The sequence below is a fragment of the Macrotis lagotis genome, chromosome 5 (genome assembly GCF_037893015.1).
Source record: "Macrotis lagotis isolate mMagLag1 chromosome 5, bilby.v1.9.chrom.fasta, whole genome shotgun sequence".
Classification (NCBI taxonomy): domain Eukaryota; kingdom Metazoa; phylum Chordata; class Mammalia; order Peramelemorphia; family Peramelidae; genus Macrotis; species Macrotis lagotis.
Window position 1 is genome coordinate 235,913,474 of NC_133662.1, and position 23,343 is coordinate 235,936,816.

Genomic DNA, 23,343 nt, shown 5'->3' on the forward strand with positions numbered 1-23,343 from the left:
CCCTTCTCCCCTCCAACTATTCATATCTTATCCATCCTTCAAGATCCACTCAGAACTCAAACCACAGAAGCAGAGAGTTTGAGAATCAGGAAGGACCTCGGTGTTCATTTTACCCAACTCAAACCCTAAAGGAGCCCCCACCACAACATACCTGGCAAGTAGTCACCCAACCTCTATACCAGGATCTCTAATGATGAAGAACCTGCCACTTCCTGAAGTAGCCTCTTCTTCAACATTTGGACAGCTCTTATTTATTCACTGTTAGATTTAAAGCCTAAAATATTCTATTTAAGCTCACATCTCTACCCCCGGTTCTGTCTTGTTTTGGTTTTGGAGGCATTGGGGGTTAAGTGACTTGTCCAGGGTCACACAGTGAAGTGTGAGTGCTACATGTCTAAAGCCGGATTTGAACTTAGATTCTCCTGACTTCAGGGCCCATGCTCTATCTACTCCCCACCTAGCTGTCCCAATCCTTCATATAACAGGAGAAAGCTATTGTGACCACCCTCTCACAGCCCCACCCTTAAATCTTCTCTCTTTGCCATTCCAAACACGCCCAGTTCCTTCAAGCAAATCTTATTTCTTAGAGAAAGCTTTCCATGATTCACACACACACACACACACACACACACACACACACACACACACGCTCTCCTCCCTTTTCTGAACTCCTATTGTACTTATTATCACATAACTTATAGCTTAATTGGTTTGCTACATGTCTATTCATCCTGTCTCCCCACCTAGACTGCAGAGTGGATGAAGGCATCTTAGTCACCACACAAGCACCATGTACAAAGTTGGAATTCAAAGATCCCATGTTTATTTGCAAATATTCCTTTTTCTCCTTTATCCCTCTCCTATGTTCTTTCTCCTCCATTCTCTCCTCTTTTTCGTTCTTCCCTTCACTGCTTCCTCTTGCCCTGATCTAGCCCTGGGCCCCCTCAGTCAGATGGGTCCTTCAGTGCTGGTTGGGTTGTCCAGGCACAGTCTCCCACTGCATTGCACCACCTAGCCCCCACTCTCCCTTCCTGAAGCACCTCATTGGGTTCCCTCCCTCAAGCTTTATTTTTACAAAGTACTCTCCCAAAACATTCAATGTTTTCTCTGAGCAGACAGAGGAACAGGACCAGTCAGGTGATTTATGCTCACCTGCTCCTGCTGGAGTTTTACCACCCATTTATCCTGCCCTGCTCTATCCAAAGTTGACCTAATGAGGATCATAAAACTATAGGGTACTTTTTTATTCTGAAACCAAGGAAACTGTAAACCAACATAGCACTCCAAGTTGGCTCCCACCGCCCAGGCATACAATGAAAGGGTTTGTTATTTGTTACCTTGAAGTCTACCTACAAACATTCATACTTTACCACAGCCTTCCCGAAACTCAATGTCACCTTTTCTTCTGATCCCTGGATTCCTGGAGAGCTCTCCCAAAGGAGCTTTCATCTTGTACATCCCTTTCATGAGAACATTGACTCAGTTCACCAGATGTACAATTTATTCTATCATTCATCTCCTTTAGAAAGTGATCTTAGGTTTGAATCAATAGCATCCCTCTGGATGCTATTGACCTGGGCTCCTCATTAATTCCCCAGAGGAAACTAGAGACAATTTTCCAGAATTATAAATAGTGTCAACCTTCCCTTCTTTGCTCCTCTCTTGCTTTTCTCTTCATCCTCTCTCTTCTGCTGGCATTGTCTTCTCTTAGAAATGCTGTACAGGAAAGATTACTGGATTTGAAATCAAACTTCAAATCCTGACTTGGCTACTTCCAATCATATGACCTTGGGCAAGTCTCTTACTTGGGCTTCTGTTTCCTCTTGGTAGTACAGCCATAATGGGGAGGGGGGCCGAGAGGAAGGACTAGGTATATTGGGAATTAGAGGATAATATCTCAGTTCTTCTTACTACCTGTGTTAACTTTTGGGCCTCAGTTTCCTCATCTATAAGAGAACTAAGCTCTAAATCTTTAACCCTCTGGCCTGTGATTCTGTTCTCTTATAGTTATAATGCCTTCTTATGCCTCTTTCAGGCTTTCATGAGTTCTTCCCATAACTTGCATTCAGCCTACTCCTGGTATGACAGTAGCATGTACCCATCACTCTATCCAGCCATCACACGCATACAAGTCCCTATTGTCACAGGAGAGAGACAGAGGCAGGGATAGAAACAGAAGAGAAAAGGGGAAGGGAAAAATAGAGAAAAGACATAGACAAAAGAGAGAGATGACTACTGCTCAAGACAGTCTATCCCAATTCCTAGCAACCTAATTTGAATGCCCTCCCATAGATCATATGATCATAGATACTATATACATCTTTTATCCCTTAAAGGATCTCAGATGTCACCTAGTCTTATCCCATCTTTTTACAGATGGGGAGACTGAGGCATCAAGCAGTTAAGTGACTTGCCTGAAGCTACATAGGTGATAAGGATCAGAGCCACTGTACTGAGGAAACTGAGATCCAGAAGGATCAGAGTCATATAGTTAAAGTGGTAGAGCCAAGATTCAAGCCATTGTCATTTGACTCCAATTCCAGTAATTCATCTCCCTATCTTTATGTGGAAAAGCTGGAACAAACTGAATAGCAGAGGATGATGGTCCCAGCTCTCCCCTATTCAGCCTTCTGTCTCTTCCTTCTCTGTTCAGGGCTGTCATCCATCTTGGCATCCCTACTTTATGCCTGACCTCAGCCTTTGAGTGCTCTGAGATCAGCCAGGAAGTCCATCTTTCCTCCCTCCCGTTACCATGGACAGCATCTGGGTTGTCAAAACCCCATGATTGTTACTGCAGATAGCTATGAGCAGACTGGAGGGATAAAATTCAGTTTTGCCAAAGACCCTGGAGGCAAGCTGGGTCATGGAAACCTCTCAGGGGCCTGAAAATAAAGGAATCTTCTCTAGAAATGTAAACAATGGAACAGTTTGTTCCATGGAGCTCCATGGAGGGAGCCAAGGCGGGGCCAAGTTGGTGATTGCAAGTGAAGCCCTCTCAGTCTATGGAATGAGCCATGGATTTGGAGTCAGAGAATATCATGCTGTATTGTGTTTTTGTTGCTGTTGTTTTTTACCTCCCTTGTCCAAAATCTCCTCATCTGTAAAATAAAGATGGGCAGTTTGGTGGTACACTGAACTCAGAGTCAGAAAGATTCATCTTCCTGAGCTCAAATCTAGCCTTAGACTTATGAATTATGTGACCTTGGGCAAGTCATTTAATCCTGTTAGTCTCAGTTTCCTTATCTATCAAATGAGTTGAAGAAGATAATGGCAAATCACTCCAGTATCTTTGCCAAGAAAACCCCAAATAGGGCCATGAAGAGTCAGACATGACTGAACAACAAAAAATAAAGGGGCTAGACTTGATGGTCTCTGAAATGCATTCCAGGTCTGAAACTAAAACACTCTAGTCTTCAGTTTCTTCATCTGTAAAATGAGATAAAATCAACAAATGTTCTTTAATTACTTTCATATGCCATGTACTTCCTAGTCTTAGAGTTATCACAATATTTGTGGTACCCCCTCTCCCAACTCCGGGCCTAAATGGCCCTCCTACCTCCATCTGCTTTATTTTTGTGGTCCGGTTGTTTCAGTCACATCTTACTCTCTTAACCCTATTTGGGATTTGCTATACAAAGTTCTGAAGTGGCTTGCCATGTCCTTCTCTGTCTCATTTTACAGATGAAGAAACCAAGGCAAACAGGTTTAAGTGACTTGCTCAGGGTCCCACAACTAGTAAGAGTCTGAAGCTAGATTAAACTCAGGCTTTCCTGATATCAGACCCGGTGTTTTATGTACCATGGGTCCATACAGAGACTTTGTAGTAACACAGAGGGAGACAGAGTGATATGATAGAAAAAGCGCTGAATCTATAGTCAAAGAATTTGGGTTCAAATCCAACCTAAAGGATTGGCTACTTGTGTGACCTTGGGCAAGTCACTTAATCTCATCTGATAAATGGGTTGATTAGATCAGATGGTCTCTGAGGACTTTCTAGCTCTAGTTCTATTATCCTAAGGCCTGAGGTCAAATCCCGTATGGTCCTGGGCAGTTTTGGCCTCTGGGTGCCTCCATTTCTTCATGTGTAAAATGAAGGCATAAACTAGTGGACTGGTTCAATGACCTTTCCAAGACCCTCCCCAGGCTTAGATTTCTCAGGTTCAGAATAAGATCAGCATATTGTCTAGCACCCTTTCAACCAAAGGAGGATTCAGGTTGTGCAATAAGTCTGCTCCACTGCTTTTCCTTTCCTAGAGCACCTGCGACACAATGCCAAACCACTCTGAAACCATCAGCCACACTGTGAACGTGCCCCTGCAGACGACTCTGGGGACCCTGGAGGAGATTGCCTGCTGACACCCCCTGCTCCGAGGACGGCCCCGTCCCCCACCCCAGTGGAACAAAACAGAACTTGGAGACCCTGAGAACCAAGAAAGGGGACGGCAAGCTCAGGGCTGAACCCAGTGAAAAGAGTCAATTGCTATGCATTTAAAAATATATAAATATATATATATATATATTCACCACACATACACACAACAAAACAAAACAAAACAAGACAAAAAAAATCTGCCAAAATCTAGCAAGAGCCACCTTTGACTTGATTCCGTCCTCGTTCTTCATGGGGTGTGACTCTCTTCTCTAGAAGAGAATTCCAATTCTGGAACTGTGCGTAAACAAAGCCCGCCATTTCTCCTACTTTACTGCCAAATGTATAAAATACTTGCATGCATGCCCTTTTTACTGCGCCGTGTCCATCTCTGTCTTTCTAAGCCACGTCCCTCTCTTTGCGGTTTCTGGTTTTTCACTCTGAGGCCCGAATGCTGGTGGATCGAGATCAAGCCCTGACCTCTTTCCCCGATGACAAAAATCACCTTTACTAACTCTGCTGGCCTGAATGAGAATAAAAACCAAGCCACCAAGTATGAATCTGACAGACCCTCCAGTGCATTTTTGTCCTTGTGTAGTTTTCACTGGTTCTTCCAAGAAAGGGCCAAGCATTGTGATGGCCATGCCCTCCTCCCTAAACCCCAGCTGGCCCCATGGGGTCCTTAGCACCAAAGGGGACCAGCTCCCAGCTGCCCAGGGAGCCTGGAACTGACTCAGTGACCTGGAAGATCTCTTCATGACTTCTCTGTTGTATTTCTATTGTCATGTAGCTTGTACACTCTGGTCCCTTTCCTTTGAAATGGGAAAGGCAAAGGTTGGTTGGTTTTGTTTTTTCTCTTCATTTTTTTTTAAAGCTTTCATGGGATTTTGTTTATTTGGAATTTTCTTTACCGTTAATTTATTCTGTGCTTCAAATCACAATCATATTAAAGCTGGTCTTGTGGAAATGGCCAGTCTGTGTTCTTTTTGCTTTGTCTCTAAAGCCTAGTCACTTTCCCAGAGGAACAGACTGGAACCAACTGGCTATGATGGGCACAGTTGGTCAGTGGCTATCACATAAAGGGGGCGGATGGTCTGGAAGCTGACCAAGGAGATGCATTTGTTTCAGAAACCCAGAATTTAAAGCAGTCCTACTTGGCAGGCCTGTTGATGAGGGCTCTCAATTGCTTATTCTACAGTAAATGAGGTTTCAGCAAGAATTGTACTCAAAAAGGCAAATTTGATCCACTCCCCTGTTTTGGATTTTCCATGGACCTCAAGGCAACCACACACACAATCCTAAACAGCACCCATGCTCTCATACTATTTATAATTCTCTACTGGTCTTATCCTATCTTTGGAGGCAGTATGGAATAATAGATAAAACAGTGACTTGGAATCAGGAAGACCTAGGAAAGTCAAATAACCTCTCAGCCTCAGTTTCTTCATTTGTAAAATGAGGGGATATAGTTGATAACCTTCTAAGGTCTCTTCTAACTCCATATGCCTTCAGCTTAGTAGGATAGAATAACCATTGCTTTGGAATCCTGACACTATTCAACTGTCTTACCTTGGGAAATATGATTCTCCTCTCTGAGCTCTAACACCCTCATCTGTAAAATGAAGATGCTGGTCTTTATGACTTCAAAAATCTCTTCTAGCACTCTCTTGACCCTAAGACCTTTGCTCATTGAAGTTTATTTCACTATGTCTTTTCCTTTAGGATGCCACTATAAACTAGATAAACGAAATCAGATAATGGTCTTGGTATTTTCGCCTAGTCTTTCAATGCCTTAGTTCACCTTAAACATGGAGTATGAGTTGGAACACCCTGATTCAGATAATGATAAGAAATCTTTTACTGATATTAGGCACTGACCCAGAAGTGATAATTCTCAAAATATGATCTCCAGGAAGGACTGCCAATTGTCTTATGAGACATGAAATGTGGACCGTACTTCTGCTCCAGGCATGGATCAGCTACCAAGAGTCAACATGATACAGTGGGAGAAGTTATAGCTTTGGGTTCAAAACCCCAGTTCTGCTACTTAATACATTGTGTGATCTTAGACAAGTCATTCTATTCCTATGGACTTAACTGAAAAAAAAATGACCTCCCAGTGACCCCCGAGATCTCTTCTGGCTCCATATTTATAATACTAAGGTCACCCCAAACTTTCTCTCATAAGTTTCATACACAAGAACCGAGAGTGCTAGTGGAGCTCTCCACATGGAAAACCATATAGGGTATCCCAAAAGCCTTAAATAATTAAAACATAAAGCTAAGCTATTAAGCCTTAAAACTGCACTACGACTTTTGGGACATGCCACAAAATAAGCAGCTCACTAAAATATACAATCTGTGCAGTAACCTTTATCTTTAGCTAATATGTTGATAACAACATAATCCGGTCTTCAGAATAGAACCTTAACTAATATTTTCTTGTATGTATCCAGGAAAATCTGGCCAGAGAAAAGTAGAATGGAAAGTGACCTCACCTCAATTTTTTTTTTTTACAAATTCATTTGAGGTTCCAGGACACAAGGCTGGTCCATCATGGAAGAAGGGGGAGTGGGGAGGGAAAAGGGCAGAAGTTTATCTGGGGGAAGGGAAGTCAGAGGAAAGAAACTTCTGCTAGTTTCCTACTTTAATGAGGCACTAAGCTCAGTTGTTTCTAGTTGCTAAAGGAGTATAATTTTTGTTAGTATCCTCTACTTTCTGCCTTATATCCACAGATCCATCCTCCAACATCTACTCATCAACCATGTCTCTATTACTCAATAAGCATTTATTAAGTACCTACTGTGTACCCGATGCTGTGCTAGGACCTGGAGATTGAATAACAAGAAGGAAACCTTGTTTATCCTCAAGGATGATATATTCTAGCTTGGAAAGAAATACTGACTTCACAGAAGATGTAAGTCTCCACTACAGTCCATGGGATACTGTAGATATAGTCTGGCTCATGAAATTGGCTGTGTTGAACCAGAGAGTTTTATTATCAAAAATGTTTCAGAAGAGGCAAGCTGTGTGGCACAGTGGAGTCAGGACGACCTGAGTTCAAATCCTCTCAGACACTTGATACTTACTGACTGTATCTAACTAAGCCTGAGCAAGTCACTTGACCCTGAATACCTTGAAAAATAAAGTGTTTCAGAGATGACAGTGCAATCAAGAGAATGCTGAACAGATAATCATGTGTCTGGTCTTCTCGCAATGTGTTCATGGGAAAATCATTTTGCATTCTGAACCTTCATTATCCCATCTTTAAAATGGAATTAATAACCATACCTACTTCAGGGTTATTTTGAGAATCAAATGTGGAAATTCTTTTAAACACTGCTCAACTTTAAACCAATATGAGGGATTATTTTATAAACCTGATGAGAGACCATCTTAATGCACCTAGAAAATATTCTCTTTGCAAATGTCTCTGATCCTCTCCATCACTTTTACTGGTTTCTTTGTTCTCGTTTTAAGTTTTCAGTCGGTATGAGTATACTATTTGTTTCTTTTTTCCTTTGAGGGGAGCAAGTTGGTTATTTGGGGGTAATAGAGAAGGAAATCCACTCACAAAGGATTTATTAAGGATGAGCTTTGTGGCAAAGCCACTGCATAAGGTTCTAGGAACACAAAAAAGAAAACAACCTCTATTCTTAAGAAACTGAAGTCCTATTTGATCTGAAATGTGTAGTTTGTTGGAGATGTAATAAATATACTGATAAGTAAATATTAAGAAATTGGGGGAAGAAATTTATTCTTTTTCCACGATATTCAAAAATGACATCATTGAATATTCTCTGTTTTAGTTAAAAGGATCCTCTGTTGAGAATGAATCTTCATGACCTGCCTCAAGTCATTCATCACATCTCTGTGTAAACATGGAGAGCAAATGCTCTCCAAGAAATGCCAAACTGCATTTCATGTCTTTGCCTCTCTGGCAATGAAGCCCATCCAAGGCTGACCATTTCCTCTCCAGCTGGACCCACTTTCATATTCGCTCTCCTTAGCCCCCACAGCAATCTCTCCATGTAACCTGTTTTCCAGACATGCTGATGTCCTACACTGTTGGCCATGGCCTCAAGCATTGCAGCCAGAGGAGTGTGCCCAGGGTTGGCAATCCAAGAGCTGCCCCAGGCTGCATCCTCTTGTTCCAACTGCACCAAACCCTCAGCTCTTCTGGTAGCCCTGAGTTCTCTCAGCACCTCCTAGAACTGAGCTTTAGAAATTTTTTGAAAGCCTTGACCTCCCTGGACTCCCATCTCATCAGCAACATGACCATCGCCACCCCCCAATATGAAAAGGAGAATCTGTTCTTTGGTCCTGCTCATGGTCTACACTCAGCTTGAAAGAAAAAGAATAAAGCTCTCAAAGTTACTGAAAGCACAATGTTTGCCTGTCCTGTTAGAGATGGACAGAGATGCAAAACTGTTTTTTTTTATGAGATTGCATACTAAAGGAGTTTGTGAGCTGACATTTCCCTAGGTCTATTCACTGGCCCTGAAACAAGATTGCTCAAATCTTGGAAAACCAAAAACCAGGCTTGTTTGTCCCTGTCTTGTTGGACTACAGAAACCAAAGGCTATTTGAGAAGTGTTAGGCCAGATTTCATGCTGTGGCATGATGTACCTCATGCCAGGCTATATGTGTGAATTCATTCTAAGGTGCTCCTTGCATCTGCTCATGATGTAAAAAGAACAGCTATTATAACATGAAAAGGGATCCAGGCCATCTGGAAATGTGGATTCAATTCAGAAAAGAAAGTTGTTTGAGTCTTTTTCCAATTGATGTGCAACTCGCATTCTAATTCAATAGTTCCAATAACAAAGACTATGAAGGGCCTCTAAATATCTTATTAAGATTCATTCATTCAACCATAAGGGCACCACAAGGTAAAGAAACAATACCAAGTTGAAAATGCCACTGGTCATAGGCTAACCAGTTAAGACTGGCTGACTTCCTAGGGAAAGGAAGATGGGAGAAGATGATGGAAAAAGGGGAGGGTAATGGATTGAAAAGGGTGGGGCATCAAAGCATTATGTTTATCATTCTAATGTGGACATACCTTCACAATTTACTTGAAAGGAAACTCCACTTTACCAGTCTAATGTAATGAAAATAGCATGAGAAACAAAGCATCATGAAGCATGTTTAGATTCATGAATCATGATTTCAATTAAACTGTTGGTGAAGTAAAGATATGCGGGGTTACAAGGACAGAGTGAGACATATATTGTCCAATATTGGCCAATGTGTTCGTCCTTTTACATAAATGTATTTTTTCCATTGTAAAGGAAGAGTCTATGGTTTGAGGGAAGGAGGGAAAATTCTCACCTATTGGACTGACTAATATAACAGAAAAGGAATATGATAAATGTTGAAGAAGACGGGGGAAAATTGGAACACTGATGTATCATTGTTGGAGTTACGAACTAATCCAACCCGTCTGAAGAGGAGTTTGGAATTATGCTCAAAGGGTTAAAAAACTGTGCATACCCTTTGATCCAGCAATCCTACTACTAGGTCTGTACTTCAGAAACACAAAAAATGGAAAAGGACCCACATATACAAAAACATTGATAGCAGTTCTTTTTCGTTGCAGCACAGAACTGGAAATTGAGGGGATGTCCATCAATTGGGGAGTAAGTGAGCAAGTTGTGGTATATGAATACTGTCATGCTATATGAAATAATGACCAGGCAGATTTCAGAAAAACCTGGGAAGACTCACATGAACTGATGCTGAAAGAAGTTAACAGAATTTCAATGTATTGTCTACGTTATACACTGTAACAGCCACATTGCATGATGATAAACTATGATAAACTTACCTCTCCTCAGCAGTAATGATCCAAGACAATTACAAAAGAGTCTTGATGGAAAATGCTGTCTACATCCAGAGAAATCATGGAGTCTGAATAAAGATTAACATATCCTATTTTGACTTTGGATTTTTTTTTCGCTCTCTCTCTTGCGATATTCCTCTTTTTTTTATTCTTCTTTCACCACATAACTAATGTGGAAATATGTTTAACATGATTGTACAATTATAACCTCTATCAGATTGCTTGCTGTCTTGGAGGCAGGGGAGAAAAAAGAGAGGGGCAAAATTTGGAAGCCAAAATCTTATAGAAATGAATGTTGAAAACTGTCTTTACCTGTTTGGGAAAAATGCTGGAAAAATTATTAAGTGTATGGTTGGGGGGGGTGGAATGTCAGTAATATATTTAGGCATCAATATAACTTTTTAAGAGCATACTATACAGAATTTATACCAGGAATGCAGAGCTGATTCAATATTAGGAAACTATCGTCATAATTGACAATATCCATAACAAAATCAACTAAAGTCATAAGATTATCTCATTAATTGTAGAAAAGACTTGAAAAAATGCAGTTATTCCTATTTTTTTTTAAAAAATAGACAGCATAGGTAAAAAGGAAGCTTTCTTTTAAGTAGTAAGTAATATTTATCTAAAGCCATTAGCAACCATTATCTGAAATGGAGATAAGTTAGAAGCCTCCCCAATAAGACCAAGGATGAAGCAAGGATTCCCATTATCACTGCTATTCTGTAGTGCTACCCATTGCAATGAGAGGAATGAAAATAGGTAATGGAGAAACAAAATTACTATTCTTTGAAGACAATATGATGGTTTATTTAGAGAATTCTAGTGAATCAACTAAAAACTAGTTGAAATCATTAACAATTTCAGCAAAGTTGTAGAGAATGAAATAAACTCACAAAAATCCTGAAAATTTCTATATATTACCAACAAAGTTCAGCAGTAAGAGGTAGAAAGAAAAATTCCATTTAAAATAACTGCGGACAATATAAAATACTTGAGAGTCTACCTGTCAGGGGTGGCTAGGTGGCACAGTGGATAGAGCACTGGCCCTGGAGTCAGGAGTACTTGAGTTCAAATCCGGCCTCAGACACTTAATAATTACCTAGCTGTGTGGCCTTGGGCAAGCCACAAAAACTAAAAAAAAACAAAAAAAACCAAGAGTCTACCTGTCAAGATAAACCCAGGAACTCTATGTTCATAATCACAAAACACTTTTTAAACAAATCAAATCTAATCTAAACAATTGAAAAATATTCATTGCTTTTGAGTAGGTTGAGCCAATAAATTAAAATAATTCCTACCTAAATTAATTTCTTCAGTGCCATACCAATCAAATTACCAAAAAAAATATTTTATAAAGTTAGAAAAAAATAATAAAATTCATCTGAAAAACCTAAGGGTCAAGAATATCAAGAGAATCAATGAAAAAAATGTGTGATAGAACTTGGTCTTACAGTGCCAGATCTCACAGTATTACAAAGTGGTATTCATCAAAACAGTAGATTATTAGAGCAGTGGAATAAATTAGGAACACAATACACAGTAGTAAAAGACCATTGTAATGTAGTGTTTGATAAACAAAGTTTCAAACATTTGGGGCAAGAACTCACTAACAAAAATTGCTGAGAAAACTGAAAAGCAATTTGACAGAAACTAAATATTGACCAAGATCTCACCAAAACAGGATCAAAATGGGTACATGATGTAGACATAAAGGGAGATACCCTAAGCAAATTAGGGGAGCAAGAATAGTTTACCTGCCAGATCTATGTATTAGGAAAAATGTATTAATAAGCAAGATATAGAAAGCATTACACAATATAATACACTATATTAAAAAGAGTTTCCATAAACAAAACAAATGCAGCCAAGGTTAGAGGGAAAGCAGAAAACTGGGGAGAGAAAAATTTTATAGCAAATTCACTGATCAAGGCCTCATTTCTCAGATATAGAGAACTGAATCAAATTTAAAAGAATATAAGGCATTCTCTAATTGATAAATGGTTAAAGGATATGAATCCAGTTTTTAGAAGAAGAAATCAATACTATAGTATAATCATATAAAAAATGACTTAAATCACTAGTGATTAGAAAAATACAAAATAAAACAGCTCTGAGGCATTCATATCTATCAGATTGGTTAATATGATAAAAAATTAAAATGATAAATGTTGGAAGGCATATAAGGAAGTGCAAAAATAAACTGTTACTGGAGCTGTGAACTGATTCAGTCTTTATGAAGAGCAATCTAGCACTATGCCCAAAGGGATATAAAAATGTGCAAGCCCTTTTTTAATGTCCCAAAGAAATGTTAAAAAAAAGAATGAAAGATAGATAGAAAGAAAGAAAGAAAGAAAGAAAGAAAGAAAGAAAGAAAGAAAGAAAGAAAGAACTCATACATACAAAAAATATTTCTTTTTTTTTTTAGGTTTTTGTAAGGCAAAGGGTTAAGTGGTTTGCCCAAGGCCACCCAGCTAGGTAATTATTAAGTGTCTGAGGCCAGATTTGAACTCAGGTACTCCTGACTCCAGTGCCAGTGCTCTATTCACTGAGCCACCTAGCCGCCCCCACAAAAAATATTTCTAGCAGCTTTTTTATGGCAGCAAAGAATTAGAAATTGAAGGGATATCCATCAATTGTGGGATAGTTGAACAAGTCATAGTATAAGATTGAGATGAAATACTAATTGTGCTATAAGAAATAAACAGAATGCTTTTTGAAAAATCTGGAAAGACTCTAAGAACTGATGCAAAATGAAGTGAAGAGAACCAAGAGAACATAATAACAGCAATATAACACAATGATCAACTATGGATGTCTTAGCTATTCTCAGAAATACAATAATCTAAGGCAATTCTGAAGGATTTAAGATGAAAAAAATGCTATCCACTTTCAGAAAAAGAACTGATAAGAGTTTAACTGCAGATCAAAGCAAATATTTTTTTAAAACTTTGTTTATACTGTCTCTGAGAGTCTCAGTCACCCAACATAGTCATCAAAACATTAGAACCTCAATAATGGGGGGGGGCCGGAAGTTAACATGTACGCTCCCAATCCCATCACTTCCTTACACCATATCTCATGGCTTCCTTCCACAGAGCATGATTGGGACAGTCCAATTTCCCTGTATATTCTCAATTCTACTAAAGTTTGGCATTCTCTTAATTCTACATGTATCACAAATTCTATTTTCTTCTCTAAAAACTTTCTTTCCCTTCATGTGCCCATAGAGATGAAACATTATTGCAGAAGTCCCCATTACAGCAATATTATGTGGGGTGTCTACTTCACAGGGTGGACATGAGGGCCAAATGGGATAACCAATGAAAAGAATAACAAAAATGTCTTTTCCCCTCAAAGAATTAGACAATCTATTCAAAAGCATTGACTAAGAGCTCATTGTATACCTATTTACTACGAATTATACTGAGAATTGCAGGAATAAAAACAGAAAAGTGAGCAGACCCTGATTTCAACAAACTTGAATTCTAGTTGGGCAAAGACATACATACAGGACCACCTAGTTTCAGAGCTAAGGGAATAACCTGATAGTCCTTAGGGCTCATGAACAATGTTAATGGCAAGAGCCTGGGATCCTTTGGGTACAATTATCAAATAGTTAGGCAGAATGATCTTTAGAATTCAGCAATAGAACAAAAAGAGGCTGTCATATCACTAGAAGTCTTGTATTTGGTGAACTCCTGCCTAAATTTAGTGAGTGACCAAGTACATTCCACAGCAGGATGATGTGCGGAGGGACCTTTAGCAATTACCATTGCAATTTACCTTTTACTGAAGATTAGTCAAAAGACCTAGATGGGACTAGTTTCCTATTTCCTAGTCCTGTGCTCCTCTCACTATACTGTGTTGTTTTCTTCAAAGTACAAAAAGAACCATTTGTAAGTGAGATGCTAAACATGGCACAGTGGAAAACAAATCCTGCTGTGCCGAGAGCCTTCTACTAAAGCAAGGAGGAAGAGGGAACCAGATTATTTCTTTTTGCCAGAACTTTGAAGATCAGTCTCCTGAGGCAGTCTCCTGATCAAGCCAAGGACAGCTTGGAAAATATGGCTTAGACCCCATAACTATGAGGAGAGAACTCCTCTTTGTATTTTGTATTGTATTGTGAGTGTGCTCACATTGGAACCCTAAGGGAATTTAAAAAGTAGTTAGATCTGCAGTTAGACTGGAGAATATGCTTATGCTTCCATTTTTAGAAAAACGATAGCTTGAGGAAAACATGTAAGTCTATAGGCTACATACATTGATATAGGCGAGGTATAATCCCATAGAGAACAGAGAACTGATCTTAGTCAGAGGAAAGCCAATTTCCTCCTCTAGCCTAAAGGGCGTAACCCCAGGCAACTCCCTAAGTTATAATGAGTTGCCTGTATCAGTGGGGGGAGTTTCCAAAAGAAAAAAATTAATTATGCTTTTCCCCTAAGAAAGATTCTAGCTCAATTTGCTAGCTAAAAAAGAAAAATCATATTTCTTTTCATTTGATTCAGAAATCAGAACATTTATGCTGTATTTTATACTTAAGGATTGAGGGGTGGGGCGGCTAGGTGGCTAGTGGATAAAGCACTGCCTTGGAGTCAGGACTACCTGGGTTCAAATCCGGTCTCAGACACTTAATAGTTACCTAGCTGTGTGGCCTTGGGCAAGCCACTTAAGGCCATTTGCCTTGCAAAAAACTAAAAAAAAAACAAAAAAAAAGAATGAAGGACTGAGGGTTTGGTTTGATTCAGGTCATTCAACAATACACAAAAACTAATTTAAAGTGATGAGGGGAAGAGTTGTTGACTTCAGTCAAGCAACAGTTAGGGATCAATTCCTGATCAGTAACTGCATGACTGTTTCAACTCCCAAATGAACTGAATTCCAATGAAGTCCATGTCATTTTTCTCACCAGTATAGATATAGCCTAAGGGAAACCCAGGGAATAGGAAATCATTGGATTGGGGCAGGCTCTGGAATATTTTCCAGTTTCAAGGATGACTCAAAGGTTGACTCAAAGATTAGGTATTTGGGGATCCCAAGTTAGCAGAGATTTAAAAACTGTCCCATACTTTCAGTGAGTTGGAAATGTCAAAAATGAAATAAAAGAGTATTCATTAAGCAGATATAACCAGGAAAAAATTATTTAAGTGACCTAGAAGCAGATTTAGAAATCAGGATGAACCAGTATCTACCTAAAAAACTGAGCCAGCTGAAAAACAGGAATAACCCTGTAGGGACTTGGTCAGTAGCAATGTTTCATTAGTATTTCTGAGTGTCCCTCCAACCAGTTTCCGCATTCTGGTTGACTGATGGTCACTGAGTCCTCCTGAACCCCAGGGTTCTGCATACAGTGGGTTGCTCTCACTTATCCCCACTGAATTATCACTTTGGTCCTATCCCAGCAGCAAACAGTAATTATTGGATAGAAGTGAGAGAGAGGAAATAAAGCGTGTTCTAGATGGAATTCTAAACATTATAGGGAAGCAAGAACAAAGAGCAGAAGAAAGAGAAAAGCACATATAATTAAGGTTTTTCAAGGTTCTGGTGTCCACAGATAAGTCAATTTCTGCATTTTTGTCTCTATATTGGTGCTTCTTCAACAAAGAGCATGTATATTTAATAAATAGCTCCTTTTGAGTTCTTCTCTTTTAATTCAATTCAACTAACTTGTTGAGTCTATTAAAAATGATATATCTGTGCACCTGTTTGGATTTTTATTCCTAAGGCTAACTATTGAATCTATTAAGAAATATAAGTTCCTTGGAGATAATAAGACAAGAAAAATAGGACGAGAACAGAGTGGAAATAGGTAAGTGAAAGAGAGAACCCGGAACTATGAACAAAATAAATCTATCTGCATGTTTTAAGAAATTAACTAATGAGTTGAGAACCAAGGTATCAACCAAAGGAAAATTTCCAATTTTCTCTTCCTAATGGAAGTTAGCTATGAACAATAGGTACCAGAGCTTCTTGAGAACTGAAGAGATGAGAAAGACATCCATCAGCAGCACAGCAGGTATGGAGGAGGAACATAATGATATTCAGCAAACTGTTTTTATGAAGTGGAGGGAAGAGATGGCACAGAAAATCATTGGATTTAGAGTTAGAAAATAAGAATCCCAAAAATCAATTCCAAACCCTATGGAATTGTTTGGTTTAGGATAGGAAGGAACCTCAGATAGTTTATACAGTTCAAAAAACATCTATTGAGAACCACCAGCTGCTAAGTGTTATAGATATAAAAATAAAATATCAGGAAACTTATATTCTATTGGGGACTGGAGACAACATGTACAGTACAAGAAAATATAAAATTTCAGGGAATAGGAAGGGCATAATATTAATAATATTGAATAGGAAGGGCAATGTGTTAATTATAGAACAGGGATTGCAAAGGGCAATGTGGAAGACAGTATTGCTAAGAATACCAAAGGGATCAGTCTGATATAGACAGATTTAAGGGAGCAAAAGAATGATGGTCAAGTAATGAGTATTAATTGAGCACTTACTATATGCAAGAAAATGTGCTAAGCAATGAAGGTACAAAAAAGGCAAAAATATGTGAGCTCAAAGAGCTCACATTCCAATAGGAAAAAAAACCAAGAAACAAACAAGTATGTACATAATACAGGAGTACAGGGATTCTTAGTGGAATCAGCACAACAGATAGTCATGACCTTCCCAGGAATAATGTTGGTTGATTTGTCAATGCCTGAGAAAATGCCAGAAAGAATTGGGTGGGGGAGGGGTGGAGATCATGTCTGACAGACAAGGCACAGAGTCAGAGGAGCCTTAGGTTCAGAGAAGTTATGAAGAAAGAAGACACAGGCTGGACATTTATCCTCAACTTGGTCGGCTTTGCCTAAGTACATACTTAGCTAAAAGATTAATCTTCCAGAAATTAGCCCAACTCCTTTAAAAAAAAAAGAATTTGGGAACGGCTAGGTGGTGCAATGGATAGAGCACCAGCCCTGGAGTCAGGAGTACCTGAGTTCAAATCTGTCCTCAGACACTTAATAATTACCTAGCTGTGTGGCCTTGGGCAAGCCACTTAACCCCATTGCCTTGCAAAAACTTTAAAAAAGAATTTGAGATTCAGATAATGAAGGTGATTTGCAAATAGTCATTAACTATGGAAACAATTCATACTTATTCTACAGGCTGCTCCATCTCCCCACTAGCTTCCTTTCCCAGCCAGAGATGACTCTGCCCCGAAGCCTACTCATTGAATCATGAGTTTCTACCCAGGGACACCATTTCTTGCTCCCAGCTCAGTTCTCTTCCCCATCCTGCCCAACTGTCCTCCAGTTGAATTCCATCAAGAATTCCCTTCCCTCCCTCCAGCTCTCCTTTATATTTGGTCTTTTCTTAGATTAGAATGTTTTTCTTAAGCACAGAATCCATCTTGTTAGTTTGAATTTGTTTGTCCAACATTTATCACAGTACTTGTAAATAGCAAGCCCTTAATGAATGTGATGGAATACTATAGTAATGCTATAAGAAACGATGAGTTGATTGATTTTAGAAAAAACATGAAATGACTTGCACGAAATGAGTGAAATGGGAAGCATCAAGAGATTGTTGTTCTCAGTAATAGCAATATTGTTCTAAGAATAATTCTGAACTAATTTATTAAATATCCAAATCAACTACAAAGGACCATATGAAGGAAGATGTTATTCATGTCCAGAGAAAGAAATGATAAATAGAAATATATATATATATATATATATTATGGTTTTGCATATATACACATATTTGTGTCTGATGGTAACCTTCTCTAGGGTAGGGTGGGGAGGGAGAAAAAAGTACACAACAGAGATCAAAAGAAAACAGAAGTACAGAAAAGTAAGGTAGCTTTGAAAATGATGTGTAGTATTTATTACATAGTTTTCAAAAAACTAAATGGTCTGAAATAGAAATTCATGGTTTTATATTGAATATTCTATTTATGTTGTGCTGGGAATATGAGAAATAGTCTCCTCTTTTGACTTCTTGCATTTAAGTTCAAAGTGAATAAAACTTTTAAAAAATAAATGTTTTATCTGCTTATAGTCAGTCATTAATCTTTCAGAATCTATTTCCTCACCTGCAAAAGGTGAAAAAGTATTTATTTGCCATCCCTACCTCATGGTCCACTGCAAGAAAAATGTGTAAACCTATGCAAATGCAAATTATCGAAATCATAATATCCACAAAAAAGCCTGGAAATGAGGAGACAGACAGGAAAAAAATGATTATCTTTAATAAAACCATTTCAACCACATCATCCTTTGCTGAAAGATGGGGTATGTGCAGTGGTATACTGGAAAATGTTTAGCAACCTATTCTCTGGAAATGTATGTCAACACACTTTTAATTTTAAACTACATTATTCACATTTTCTCCATCTCTTAAGACAATCAACAAAACAATAAATCAAATCCTGATTTGAAAAAAAATGACCAATTTCCAAGATATAAAGTTTGCCAATTTCCAAGGTGTAAATGCTCACATCGAAAATTTAACAATCAGCTCAAGCTGACTCTAAAACACCCTTGGGTGTATGCCAGCTAGATGCTTCAGAGTTTGATGATGAGCTACAGTATAATCCACAGTCAAAGGTTTGCTTTGGTGCCAGGGGACAAAGGGGCTTACAGAGATGCTTGTAGGAACACATAACCCTTATCTGGGAAAATGACAAATGCTGCCCAGTTGTCATACATCCCCCAGCATGCTGTTCCTTTGACATCTCATTAGCTTCTAAGCAGTGCTCTGCTTGTTTAAAAAAAAATACACTTGTTAGCCCCTTGACGATGATTCACCATGATGCACTGGTAGCCGCTGCTCCCAGTCCTGGCTTTCTTCATGTTGCCCTTCCCGTATTGGGTCTTCTGAAGTTAGTTTAGTATTTCATTTGGCAAACTTATTACTTTTATAGCTCATTCTTTTTAGTGTAATTCACACTTTTATAGCTCATATTCAAGAGGAATTATGTTTAAACTAAAACACACTCAACATTAACATGATACGTTGGCACCAAGACCATGCACTGCACTACTGCCCATTGAGAATGGAGATGATACCATTGCCCACAGAAAATGAAGGTGCGAGGAAACAGGTAGATTACCCAACAAGGCTTAGGGCTCATCACCAGTTGTTCACCTCCTCTCTCCAAATGAAATCCCAGAGAACACAGAAGTTATTCACTTCTAATATGAATGACCCATGTGGTGGGGGAATGGGAGGAGCATTGGCATGGAATTAGAGGAAGTGGATTCATATCCTGGCTCTGATGCTTACCACCTATGTGACCGGAGAGTGCTGACCCCAATGTCAGGAATACCTGGGTTGAAATTCTGTTTCCAACATTGTATAACCATAGGCGAGTCATTTACCCTCTCTGAACCTTAGTTTCTTCACCTGTAATAAAGAAAAGTAAAACTAAATGGTTTTTCAGGTTTCTTCTGTCTCTAAATCTTTAATCCTATTACAACAGTGGGGATTTGTATCCTCCACCTCAATTAATGTAAATACAGAAAGTCCAGACTTTGATTTATTCAGTCTAAGGTATAAACTAGGCTTCATACTCCTCTCCTCAGCCTTCAAACTGGATATGATGCCATCTGCTCCATGGTTTCAGTCAACCCTCTAGTTCAGTACCTGGGGGCTAGGGTCACCTCTATCCATATAGGTTTTTGCTTCTGTGTCCATACAGAAACCTTGGGCTCCTGAAAGTCTCTTTCCCCATTTTTTTTCTCTCCCCATGCAGGTTCAGAAGGTTTAAGAAGGAGAAAATATATTGTATTCTCCTACCATAAGCTGCTCAGATTCTAGTGACCATATAAACAATGTCCCAGTGATGAAGACCACATCATTATAAATCCTCTAGTCCCATAATAGATAAAAAGAGAACATCCAGTTTTTGAGCAAAGATAAAAGAAACCAAGCACTTTATGTGAGAGAGACAGCTTGTAAAAATGGAGAGAAAATAAAAGAAGATAAACTGCTTCAGTCCAGGATGCTCCAAGTAGCACACTCTATTCTTCTCCCAAATAAAAACTCAGAGACTGATGTACTCACATCTCTTCTTTCTAATCTGTCCCAGACATCTACAGTGTGGAGTCTGAAAATAGTGATGAAGACTAATTCTCATCTGAAAAAAAATGGAGCCTTTTTGGACCAGAACTCTCTGGGAATTCAACTCAAGTAGTTTCACTGTCTAGTCCTACAGAAATACTCAGAAGCTATCACCAATGGAGCTGATTGAGAATTACAGTGAACATAGCAGCCTTGGGGCTGCCCAAGATGGACCTCTTGGGGATGGAAGAAATGAAACAATCATCTTAGACCCAAACTGAGAGGCATTAAATGAGTTGATTCCCACAGGTTTCTAGAAGTTTTTTTTTTTTCATATGGGCAAAACAGCTCTTCAGGGTGGCCTATTGTTGTATAAGTCAAGTCATTATGAAGGGTTTAGTTTGGGCCAGGTACCATACTGAAGACCAGGAAGGAAAGACAAAGGAAGTCAAAAATCATCCCTGCGGTCAAGAAACTCACATTTAATGGGGGGGGGGGGGGGAGACAGCATACAAAACAATTAGGTTAATATAACATATATACAAGGAAAATTGGAGACAATCTCGGAGGTGAGGTGGGGTAGAAGAGATCAAGAAAGTTCACATTTCCTACTTCCCATATGTCTTGCCTTTGACGTAGGAAAGCTGTCATCCATTTAAATTCTGCTGAAATTTGTCTGGGGAAGTGATGATAGTTGTTGAAGTGTTTGTAACAAAGCTTCACTCGCTCTGGTGGAGAAAGATCTATCTGGAAATGACTCAAAGTTGATCAGAGTACAGTCAACTGCAGTCAAATATTAATCTATAAATGAGATGTCTGTACTAACCCTTCAGTAAAACCTTACAGCAGGATATTTTTCCCTCACTCCCCATTATATTCTCTACATATGGGGACTTCAGAGATGGTAATTAAGGCAGGACTCAAGCCAAGGGTATATCTAGTTGTATTTAAATAGTTGACATGTACATAGGAAACTTTATTTACAACTGGAAGGCATCTAAGGAGACACCTGTTCCAACCTTATTTTTTTCACAAATGAGGAAATTGAGGTCCAGACAACATAAATGACATGTCTAGGATCACATAGATTTAGCTGATGTAGGGGTTTAAACTGGATCCTTTGACCTTATACCTGATACGTTTCCCACTGTCCCATAGTGCTTTCCTTATTCAGTATTATCATGTTTTCCTCCACAGAGGCAACTATAGACAATATTAATAAATAACATTTATTTTGGTTATCTCCTTCCTATTATTCTCATTTTTCCCTTCACTAGTTTCCTCACATACGCCCACTGTAATTGTTTTGATCAACCTTTTTTTCTGACTCTTCATGACACCATTTGGGTTTGGGGGGGGCAGAGATATTAGATTGGCTTGCCATTTCCTTATCCAGTTCATTTTATAGATGAGAAAACTGAGGCAAACAGGGTGAAGGGACTTGTCTAGGGTCACATAAGTAATAAGTGTCTGAAGTCAAATTTGAACTCAGGAGGATGAGTCTTCCTGATTCCAGGCCCAGCACTCGATCTACTGGACCATCTAGCCTCCTTCACAGTGTCAAATTCTCCTCTCCCAAATACTCAAAGACTTTGTTCCTATCCAATACTCCTTCATATACCCAAGTATGGCAGCTACTGCTGAATCATAGACAGATATGCACAGTTTATTGCAGAGAGCAGGAATCTGTCCACTCTCATCAAAGGACTCTCCCATTAGTTTATGTTAATATGTCAAGGGCTTCATAATTAATCTTTACCAAGAGAATTTGTAGCTTAAAGTGAACTCTAGAGAGAACAATGCTTACTCCAAAGATACGAAACTCTAATGTGGGAATTTCAGGCACAAGTAGAGAAAAGATGAAAAAATACTTAATGGGGAGAGAGGATTTTCCATACCTCTCATATTACATCTAATCTACCTATTCACAAAGTCATTGATTGTATACTCTTTGATGCCATGCTGTAACCCTGTGGCTTTCCATGGTTCTCCCTAAGTTTCATCAATATTCTGAAATTTTAAGCATGGACCCTAAATTTCTAGAGGGAGAATGGTCTCACACCATAGGGACACCAAGTCCTGGGAATATCTTTAAATAAACTTTATGAGGAAGCTGAAGGATCTGATGGCTAAATCTGAAACCACATCCCTTGCCCCAGCCTACAGAGAGATGCCTATCAGGAATCAGGAGATGCTCTTGAAATAAACAACAATGAATCCAGATTCTGAGACCCTTCTCTTGGCAGTTGTCCCTTCAGGTCTCCCTATAGATGGAAAGAAAAGGGCAAAAAGGATAGAGACAGACCTCATACAGGAAAGGGGAGGAGCAGCTTCATGTCCTCTGACTGATGCCACAAGGAGGGGAAGAAGCGTGGAAGATCTGCAAGAAAAATCTCACAACTGAATAAGGAGACCAGGTTTGAAGCTCACTATCAAAGAAGAAGCAATTGAGGGTCACCTTCTTTGGACCTTAGATTTTTTAAAAAGGGGGGGGGGGAACTGTTAGTATCCCCATTTTGCAAATGAGAAAACTGAGACAGACAGCTCAAATGAATCCAGTTTCCCTCCTTTTTTTCAAAATCTAAGATTCAAAGAAGGTGATTGACTAGTAAACCTCTAACTCTCAATCCAGACCTTGCCCACCATACTATGAGGCTGGCTGTGTGATTCTGGACCAGTCACCTAATCCCTCAATAGCTTCAGCAACCTTCTAATACCACAGTTGTAGAGCAGTCCCTAATCCTCTGTGGCAGGAGTTTCCTCCTTGGGGAGTTCCCTATTCTAAACAAAAAGAAACAAGCAAAATTACCCAACTGCCCCAACAGGAGAGGGATCTCTCTACCAGGATTTTCCCATGCATATAAAGCACTTAATAAAAGATAAAATAGTCTATAAAGGTAAACACTCCTTCTTGGTAGTCTTACAGGGAAGTGGATATAAAGGGAAGGGAGCTACTTTGAAGAGAGACTTGGACTGGAGGGAGCTTCAGTGAAGTTTTTTTTTTTAAATAATGAGACTAGCCCTAAAGAGGAGGAAGGACTGAATTGCTGCAAGGAGAGGGGCCTCA

The 23,343-nt window shown here is 39.1% G+C and overlaps 1 protein-coding gene across 1 annotated transcript in view; it reads left to right on the top strand.

Annotated features, from left to right (window-relative positions):
* LOC141490141 (acid-sensing ion channel 2-like) overlaps positions 1-5,319 on the top strand; it is a 349,550-nt gene extending 344,231 nt beyond the window's left edge. The window contains exon 11 of the mRNA XM_074190397.1: positions 4,255-5,319. Coding sequence (XP_074046498.1) covers positions 4,255-4,356 — 102 coding nt within the window. The 3' untranslated portion in view covers positions 4,357-5,319. The remainder of the gene's footprint in view (positions 1-4,254) is intronic.
* Positions 5,320-23,343: the final 18,024 nt, after the last annotated feature.